At 54.4% G+C, this 9,575-nt stretch overlaps 1 protein-coding gene across 1 annotated transcript; it reads right to left on the bottom strand.

Moving 5' to 3' along the window:
- Positions 1 to 1,376: 1,376 nt before the first annotated feature.
- On the bottom strand, positions 1,377 to 7,634 carry GTPBP2 (GTP binding protein 2). The gene is made up of 11 exons (XM_010152764.1): positions 7,611 to 7,634; positions 6,806 to 6,990; positions 6,414 to 6,522; positions 5,675 to 5,872; positions 5,219 to 5,393; positions 4,393 to 4,612; positions 3,854 to 3,989; positions 3,395 to 3,453; positions 2,535 to 2,706; positions 2,094 to 2,258; positions 1,377 to 1,663 (listed from the first exon to the last, which is right to left on the bottom strand). The coding sequence occupies exons 2-11, from the start codon at positions 6,937 to 6,939 to the stop codon at positions 1,469 to 1,471; spliced, it is 1,563 nt and encodes a 520-aa protein (XP_010151066.1). The 5' UTR covers positions 6,940 to 6,990; positions 7,611 to 7,634; the 3' UTR covers positions 1,377 to 1,468.
- Between the last annotated feature and the right edge of the window lie 1,941 nt (positions 7,635 to 9,575).

The following is a 9,575-nucleotide window of genomic DNA, read 5'->3' as shown; positions in this document are numbered from 1 at the left end:
CCAGAGTGCAGCCGCCAGCTCCCCGCTGGTCGGAGCCCAGCCCAGCGGAGCGCGCCGCTTCCCGACATCCACAGACCAGCACGGGCCGCTCAGCCCCACGGGCACTGCCCGTGCCTGCAGCCCAGAGCAGGAACTTGCTGCCAGGATGGCAGGAGGGCTGTTTGGGCACCCGAGCGCTGCCTCAGGCCTTCGCTGCCGTCAGGGCTGGTGGGCCACAACGCTGTGCGACAGGGCTGGCTGAAGGCCTGTGCCTCACAGCAGACACATCTGGTCTAACAGTCAACAATAAACCCCCAAAGCTTATGTACAGCTGGAGAGGAGCTGCACAACGTCGCGCAGGAGGCAAACGTGCTCTCCTCCCGTGCGCAGAGTCCTTGCTGGCAACATCCTCCGACAACAAAACCCAGTGGCAAGAGAAATAAAGTCTTTCGTCCTCTGGGAGAAACAGAAATCAAACCACGCCACTGCCAAAGCACATCTGAACACTACAAGTCACCTGGTTTTGTGTTAGCAACGCAGCCTGTCCTCACACATTAAGGCAAGTGGGTGTGGAGCAAGCTGGGCCCCATGGGACCTGGAACAGCCACAGCAGGGAGCCCACTGCCAACCGCTGCTGCTGACACGCCAATGACGCCGTCAGCCGAACATGCGTGGAAACAACCTGCTCGCCCCAGTGCAGGCCCAGGCCCCACTCTGCAGAACGGCCTCCTGCCCAGCTGCTGCAAGGAAGAGAGGCAAGTGCAAACTCTGCCGTTACGTCAGGGGGGTGTCTGGGCCCTGCCGCAGCTTCCCGGGAGTCAGAAAGTGGGTTGCTGGAGGAGTGTGTACAGGTGAGTGGGGAACAGGACATTCGCCCAACAGTAAGACACTCGGATTGGAGTAATGCAAAACCAACACGCAAATGGACACACAGCAGATTAAAGCCAACCAAGGTTAAAACAGTTAAAAAGTGTCCTGAATGCATTCAGAGGGGTTCAACCAAGCCCCTGCTGTGGGTAGGGGGGCCTTTTCCATCCCCTGCCCAGAAAGATGTGCTGCAGGACGACTCAAGAAAGGATTGTTACCAACCCAGTGCTCAGAGAGCAGAAATGGGACCAGATCTTGTGCCCGAGATGGAAAAACATCCCTTCACTGCTAGTCTTCAAGGGTTCTTCTCCTCCCAACCAGTAATTTCCAAACAGTAAACAAAGCCAGAACTTGCCTGCCCAGGTCTGCAGGTGCCTCTGATCTATTCCAAAGGAGGGCAGGGTAACGCAAGCTGCCGGCAACATGGACAACATGCTTAACTTTCCTCATGTACGGCACTGAACGTGAGAAACTCTCCCAGGCTCCATCTCACGGTGCGGAGGAGGGACACCCACGCTAGGACGGGACAGCAGCAGCTCCAGGCATCCCTCAGAAAGCTATGGGAGCTTCCATCCTTCTCCCCAGGCATTGGCGAGTAGAGATCTCTCTGTCCTCGTGGTAGTCAGAAGCTCAGCTGAGGCGCCAGGGACTCCTCCAGGCCGTTTTCTTTGGTGGTGATGGCTTGGAGGTCAGTGACGTGCCCAATGCCTTTGGTGACTCCTTCACGGAAAAGCAGCTTGGCTCCGATCTTCAAGTATTCGGGATGCTTGATGAACCTGAAACAGACGACTGCCTTCTCTCCTGTCCGCAGCTTGTCCTGAAAAGAAAAAGGGGAAAGCTCAGATGCATCTACCATACCGATGGGTGCAGGGGAGGTGCATGTGGATGCCAAGAAGATGAGGTGAATGAGCAGGCCGCCTCCCTCAGGCTGCGCGGCCTGAGCCCTTCCCGTTATTGTACGCATAAGGGGAGACAGGAAGTAACAAGCTTTGGAGAAGGCCGAGTTCACCTCCCTTCACCGTCTTACTCTAGTCCATCATGCTGCTTGTTTTGTGAGGAGGGAATTCTTTAACGTGTTGGGAGGAAAAGCAACCAAATAGGCAGGATAAAGGGATGGAGTGTGCTCCAAGGAAGGGACACAGCTACTCAAGATACCAGTATCCTCCCAGCTTTACTAGAGGGCATGGTGGAATCCCAACAAACCCCATGGAGGGGTCTACCTTCCTCCCCTTTGCTCCCACGCCTACCTTTCCGTGGATCTTCTCTACGATAGCAGTCTGTCGGACGTTCCCCACGTGCACCGTCACCTGAAACCCCTTCCGGAAAGTTGTGGCGTGGAACAACAGCACGATCTCGGCTTCAAACACTGAGCAGATGGTGGGGTTCATTTCTGGGCTCACCATGACCATGCCCTGCACAACAACCCAAAGCTCAGAGCAGTTAGGGCCAGTTCCTTTGCTTCTGAACAGCTCCCGAAACTACAAACACATCTCTACTCTGAAGCTTAGGCCTGCAGCCTGCTCTCAGCCTTGCACCCATCCCACTTCATATCCTGGGCATTTCCTCCCCTTCCAGCGAGTTTCCCGCAAACATCTCCACTTCATTCCCACCCTACTGAAGGGGGATCTCCAGGGATCGCCAGTCCTGCTCACTGGGCCGTCAAGCAAGCCGTCAGCAGTGGGTCTCACCTTGCGCAGCAAGGAGCGATCGAAGGGGCCGAGGGCCAGCGTGGCTGCCTGGCCAGCCCGCAGCACGCGGCAGGCAGAGCGGTTGCGTTGGATGCTGCACACTTTCAGCCGAAGGAACTTCCCGTCGTCAGTGGGACCGACCACCAGGTTCTCCCCCTCTCGGCAGATCCCGCTGCCCAGGGCAGAAGAGCAGGACAGAGTTCATCAAGAGACAAGGAAGAAATTTCACCCTCCAAGATCAACCTGCACAAACTCCCTCAGGAGGTGAGTGTCCTTGGACCCTTACCCGGGACCAACTAACAGGAATGCAGAGCTGGTGGGAACAGGGATTTCCTACAGTAGCAGCGAAAGCCACACTGTCACTCCCAAAAACACCAGGTAGAGACAAGGGCTGTTCTGTCCCCAGTGCTCTGCCACACTGCGCTGCTTCTGCTGCAGAGACTGCGGTTGACGCCTGTTCTGTCTGGATGCACCGGCAGCCAAACTGCTCTGATCCCTCCTGAAAACTAAGGGGCAGCTGCTTTCTCACGCGGTAACCTCTGCTGGGATTGGAGGACTTGCCCTCTACATTTCCTCCCCCTGCTTGAAGAAGGAGGAAAGCGATGCCTTGGGATCGTGGCTAACCTCCAGTGACTCTGGGTCCCAGAATGCCTTCGTTCAACATTCCTAATCCAGAAATTTAAAAGCAGACTCTCTGCTTGCCGCCATATGATTCATGGTCTGCTCGTGGCACCTCCAAACATCCTGTAAGGCTTTACCCTCACTCGGCTCCATCATCTGGCAGCAGCCAGGACAGCCTTGCACTGCTTCCACATCGGAACTCCAGCAACCATTCACACCCACTGCCTGGCCCCACTTACCTCGACAGAGTTCCTCCCACAACAGTCCCCACCTCTGGCACAGTGTAGATTTCATCAACCTGCAGCAAGGCAACAAGAACAAGCCGCTCAGACAGCTGTGAAATAGCACCCCAGAATGAGGACAAGGTGCCCACCCCTCGTATGGAGGGAGGTGAGCTCTCTCCTGGTCACGGGACACCATCTCGGAGCTTTCACCAGCTCTCACTACCTTCCCATTAGAGGAACCTCTGCCTTTCACGTGGCAAATGGAGAAACAATCTTATCCCTAGATCCCTTGGTTAGGACAGAGCCCAGCCAAACAGGCTTTTTCCAAGGACCAAGTCCGTCCTTTACTTATGCCTCCCAACAGCCCAGGAGTTCACCATGTCTCTCCCAACAGTGTCCAGATCCCCAGATGTCTGTCAGACGTCACAGCAATGAGTGCAGTACCTGAACTGGAAACAAACCACCCTTACACACCTGAAACTCTGTGAGTTGCTGCATTAGTTCTTCCTGCTCTTTACTGTTGGTCAACGGAGGGAGGATGTTGAGGAAGACTTTTAAGAGATCCAGGTTCTCTCCAGAAACACTGGACAGTGTGAAGATTGGGGTGATGCTGTCAGACACAAACAGACAAGAATAAGCAGAAGGCCAGAGCGCAGCTGCCAAAGGTGACTGGGATCCCGATACCGAGAACAGCACGAGGACAGAGACTACAGGGATAAATGTCTAGAGCAGGAGGCATATGGGCTAGGTACAACTCTGCAGTAACCCTTGTCTCAATGGCTGGTCGAGGCACGAATCCCCTCCAAACCCATGCTTCTGTCATGGAGAAGTAACTCCAGTACAGCCTCGGGCACCTCCTGCTTCCAGAGCCCAGAAAAAGGCCTGGGAGGGGAAAATGCCCTTTTGGAGAACGCAAATGTGGCCACCTCCCCTGTGGCTGCCCTTCCCCAGCTCCACACAGCAGCCCGGTCCGAACTGCTTGCTCCCAGCAGAGGAAAGGAATGGTGCCTTACTTGGGAGACTGCGCAAACTGCTGTGCTGCTGTAACGGCATCGTCATCCGAGTTCACAAGCAGAGGGAGCTTGTTGCAGCCTGGCTGCTTCAGGATTCGCTCCAGCTGCTTCACTGTCCGCTCCACGGTGGCTTTCGAACACAAATCAACTTTGCTGATGACAATGAAGAAGGGGACCTTGAGGGCCATGGCCAAGCCCAAGTGCTCTCGCGTTGTGCCTGCTGCAGGAGGGAAGCGGGAGTGTAGGTGCAGTAGCAGACATCACAGCTGTGCCTCCTGGCTCTCCCACAGGCCCACTCTAGTGAGCTCACCCTAACTGCTTACATCATCAGGCAACAAAAAAGCAAAATTAAACAAAACCAAACATCAGTCCAGAAAAATAAAAACCACCATAAATTTTCGTAACTGATCTGTGTGCTTCAGAAAGATGCGTTTTCATTCTTGAGCTAGAGTTTGCCAGAAAACAGCCACAAAAATGTCAATGAAAGATGTAGGAGAACTCCAGCTGCCTTTTACAAGGCTCCAGGATTCAGCACCCCTACGAATATGTGAAAGATTGGGGTTTTTTTTCCTGACAAACGTAGCCTCAAATTCCAAACGAAACCTCTCTGTCCAGGGTACAGTTTAATGCGGTTGACAGCTGGTGAGAGGATCCCAGCCCCGCTCCCCAAGGCACTCATGGGCACTGGCCTACAGGAAATCAGCAGAGGCTTCCAGACTAATATTTATTCCCGACAACCGTTCCCAGCTAACAGGGACCCACTCCCCCGGGTCCTCCACCTCTCTCCACACGTGGCTGTCAATCCTGCAGGCAGGGCAACACTCACCAATACCGGTGTTGGCGCTAACCACGAGCATCGCGAAGTCGGGGCAGTAGCTGGTGAGGCCGAAGATGGTTGTTTTCAGATACTTGTGGTGGCCAGCCAGGTCAATGAAAGTGATCATTTTGGAAGAACTCTCACAGATCTCTTCCGCTGTTCGGGAGTCACTGTAATTTACCACCTGAGGAACACAAGGGCTCGGTGAGAGATGGAGCCCCAGTAGGCAGGTGAGGAAACCCCTGCTCTTACCTATCCACTTTCACCTCAGAATTAGTGAGGAGAGACCATTCCCCATGGGTGCACGAAACGACATCTGTGGCAAACGGAGAAGCAGCACTCAGGTTCTGCTAAAGGGACACAGAGCTGTGCCACCTCTCTTCCCTCATGCCCCACTCACAGTTGTAACAGGAGGGTAGTCCTGTTGTCATGCAGCGTTCCGAGTTTAGCAACCCACCCCCTCACCTCTCCTTTGCTGTTGAAGCCCAGAATCTCAAAGCTGATGCTCGACGTTCTTCCTGACTGGATTTCATGGAGATGCCGGAAGAGGTTGAGACGTGCTCTTCCCCGCCCGTTGTCCAGCTCTCCTTGTGTTAGGACACCCAACAGGGTTGACTTCCCTGAGTCCACATTCCCCAGCACAGCTACTCGCAGGTCTAGGAACTACAGGAAGAAGAACAGAGAAATCGCGAAACTTAACCCGCGCTGTGCTGGGGGTGTGCAAACCCCTCACGGCAGTGGAGATGTGATCCCTCCACGATGGGCATCCCTGCAGTGTAACCGTGCTCAGGTCCTGCACTTGCTCACAGCAAACCACTGCCCAGGAGCTGTGATACACTCTCCAGAGTTGTGATGCGACACATCAGGTTTGATACCACAAAAAAAAAGGCCTTTTGCTGCAGCAGGACCCCTAAATCCTGCCTCATTTGCACACTGGCCTGCACCAGAACCGCTGCCGCAGAGTGAAATAATTTCCCACCTCTGATCCAGGCAGTCTCCCCCACCGGTATTTGCCTCAACCACAATCTTGGAGATGAAAAGCCTTATCATCAAGCCTCCCTCTGGCAGCTCTTTAAAGCATCTGCTACGGGCCAACGTATGACAGAGTGCCTCTAGGGTTTGGGCTCTCATCCCAAAAGGAAGCTGCTTGTATGAAGCCTCTAAGTCTTGAGCAGGAGGGGATGGGCAGGTCGCAGGTCCCTACCTGCTGGTTGTCAGGCACCTTTCGGACAAGCACCTCCGTTATCTTCCTTGGAACGTCGCTGTCGTAATCGACCTCCCTCTCCCGCAGCACCGTAATATCAGCCCCAACCCTGCCACAAACACGAAAGGAAGGAGTGAGACACACTTGTGCTCGGCAGCTCTTCCACCTCACAGCGAGCAAAGGGAATGGGATGAAAACTGGGGATAGCGGGGAAGGAACCGCAAGCTTCCAGCCAAAAGCCCTGTAACTGCCTTTGTATTTCCACAGCCTCATGATGAGGGAATTTCAGTCATACAGGGGCTTTGTAGAATGGAGCCACTGGCTCCTCGGGGGTCTCCCAGGGCTGAGCCTCTCTACCGGAAGGGGCCCTGCAGATGAAAGGGAACACATACTTCTCTGCCATTCGGCGCAGCGTCTTGAGCGAGGCGCGCATCTCCTCCTCCGAGAGGCCCACCAGCAGCCCGTTGTCCTCCACGCCGATCTGATAGACGGCCTCGCCCCGGCCTTCCTGCAGCCGCCACTTCATCTGTGTCACCAGGTGCTCAAAGCGGTATTGCGAGGGATTCACTAGCTTTAGCTGTGTAACGGAGGGGGCAGTCACAGTCACGGCCTGGGTGCGGAGGGAATCCCACTGCCCAAGCCAGCAGCTCCCTAACCCAACACCATGAAGCAATGCCCTCAGGTCTGAGCCACCTCTGGAAAGCACAGCCCATGTCAGTGTCTGGACAGAAGGCGTATTTCACAAAGGTGCATACATTCAGTAGAGGAACTTTCCTGCCTCTTGCCAAAGGGATCTGTACCCTACTTGCTGCGGGGGTAAAGACAGCACTGTGGGACCTATCTGTGACATGGGGGCCAAGTAAGTGCAAATGGCAGAACAGCCACAGGAGAGTTACACGTGGTTATCAGGGACACCCACAGCTCGCTCTCAAAAGGAAGTGGATTTCAGGAAAACCAGAGTGGATCTCATCTCCTAAAACAGACTCCTAAAAATGAGTACTGAGATCCAACGCTTCCAGCTCAGCATACTGGGCATTGCTAGGCACAGAGACACAGATGATGACCGATAGTTCCTTAGTACAGTGTTCATTTTTCTGCCCCTTCCTTGGTTCCCCACATGCTGTCTTCCGTGAAGTTACCCACTGCAGAATAACCCTCTGGGAGGAAGACCTCCTCCTGCCACCTCAAAAAGCTCACCTTGTACTCGATGTTCCCATCTTCTGCCTGGTCAGAGAATGAAACAAAGATGGAAAGGTTAGATGCTGTGCCAGCAGGGACTTCTACAGGCATCAGCTGCCCAGACACTCTCCAGCTTGTGCTGACGGTTTCAGAGAGAGGGAGGGCAGCAGAAATACACTGCGTTAGGTCACAGCCTCTTCTGCCATTCATTCCTATGCTCAGCTGGAACTTACTTTAGGTTTGTTTCGGTTGTTTGCATCCCACATCATGAAAACGAGAGAACAAAACTAGAGAGGGACACGGGGGGTAACACTGTTTTGGGGGAATTTTTTTACTGCCAGTAAAGAATAGGGTCAGTATAACAGTCACAGAGAGAGAGTTCCAGTTTCAAAAAGGCACAGGCCCTTTTGATGACTAAAAGCCTGCCCCCTCACCCATCCATGACCTACACAGAGCATCCCACTCCCACCCAATCCAGCAGCTTCTGCCCACCCAATGTGCACAGAAACAGGAGGCTGGGAACAAAAGTCACTGCCTCCCCTCCGGCACTGATACCCTCCCTCCTTCAGTTGGTTTCTCATTGACGCCCTTTCATATCCTTGAGTATCTTTGCGAGACAGAAGCACTACATACAAACTATTGACTTCTTTGCAGTACAGCGAGCTGGTCACTGGCCTGGCAGTTCTGGAGGACGAGAGCTGACTGGGGCTGTCTGTACGCAACGTGCTCAGATAACTTTCCCAGAAGGGCTGGAGCCAGACTGGCTTGTCACAGAACAGACTGGGTACTCCTCAAGTTCACTCCAGCCACCACAGGCGCCAGCTTTCCAAAGAGAACGTATAGCCGATACTGAAGTCATTTTCCCCACTGATTTGGTCTAAGGGCCGCTGAGAAAGGGCTGGAGCCTGCAGGAAGCCAAATACTCTGCCAGACTAAATAGGGCTGCCAACACTAAGCACTTCCTTTTCCTCTGGACACCGATTTGCATGTCAGGAGAGGCAAGAGCCTTCTCCTTGCCTTCCAGCTCAGCTCCTAACCACAGCGGTACTTACGGTGGCAAAAGGCCAACAGAGGGAAGTTCTACGCTCAGCTCTTGGGCAGCAGAGCTACACAGTAAGAAAAGGGTACTTGTGGAAGGTTTTCCTCTCTTACCATCTACCAGCTTTCCATCTCTAAGAGAAACCCTGCATTCACATATTGTGATGTCCTCTAAAGAAGGGGGTGGGTCTTTTTCAAGGCAGCTTTGACTAGAGAAGCGACAAGCCTAGACTTGCTGGGCCACATTACTGCACAGGGTAGCTGGGGACAGGAAGCTGTGCTGAAACCACAGGGGGCTGTCTAGCCTCCTGGCTGAGAGGAATAAAGGCTAAACTACGGCTGCAGGGGACAGTCCTGCCCGTGGAGAAGATCTAACAGTCACAAAGCACTGTTTTCCCTCCTCACCAAAAGTCACAGCCCTGTCTTGTGGAGGAATTGCTCTCTCCCAGCGCAGGCTCTTACTTGAGAGAGAGATCAATGAGTGGGGCCAAGCAACGACCCTGGGACGGTCCAATGCTCCCCACAGTGCTGTGCTGACCACCTGGACTAACCAACACACCCACTTAGCACCAATGCCGTTTCACCTGCTGCGAGAGGCAAGTGCCTCGCACTCAGCCAGTACCGTCTGCACCTCCACGGAAGAACACATTTGCCAAATTAGCTGGGAAGGGAGTCACCAGAACCTGCAGAGCAACGTCTACGAGCTCGGCAGCTGGAAAGGGGCTTCCACCCACCAGATGGGCTCTCCGGGAGAGATGCGCACGGGATGCTCGGGACGGCGAGATGAGAGGAGCTGTATTTCCGAAGCTATTTAGTCCCAGGAGGCGAAGCACCCCAGCCGCGCGGCAGGCAGCGATCCTACCGCTGGGCAGGGGTTGGGGGACCGGGCAGGGAGCTCGCTGGCGCTGGGGACACAAGCACCAAGCGCTGCCACGTCAAACCCCG

This window comes from Eurypyga helias, unplaced genomic scaffold, assembly GCF_000690775.1.
Source record: "Eurypyga helias isolate BGI_N326 unplaced genomic scaffold, ASM69077v1 scaffold24245, whole genome shotgun sequence".
Classification (NCBI taxonomy): domain Eukaryota; kingdom Metazoa; phylum Chordata; class Aves; order Eurypygiformes; family Eurypygidae; genus Eurypyga; species Eurypyga helias.
Note: the sequence above shows the minus strand (reverse complement) of the source record. Positions and strands in the feature narration are given on the sequence as shown.

Bases quoted from the DNA above. Each gene is read 5' to 3' on its own strand.
- GTPBP2 (XM_010152764.1), bottom strand. From the start codon at position 6,939: ATGAAGTGGCGGCTGCAGGAAGGCCGGGGCGAGGCCGTCTATCAGATC. The intron at 5,394-5,674 runs GTGAGGGGGTGG...TGTGTTCCTCAG, and splicing joins GCTTCAACAGCAAAGGAGAG to GTGGTAAATTACAGTGACTC. The intron at 3,454-3,853 runs GTGTGTAAGGGT...GCCTTGCTGCAG, and splicing joins AGCAACTCACAGAGTTTCAG to GTTGATGAAATCTACACTGT.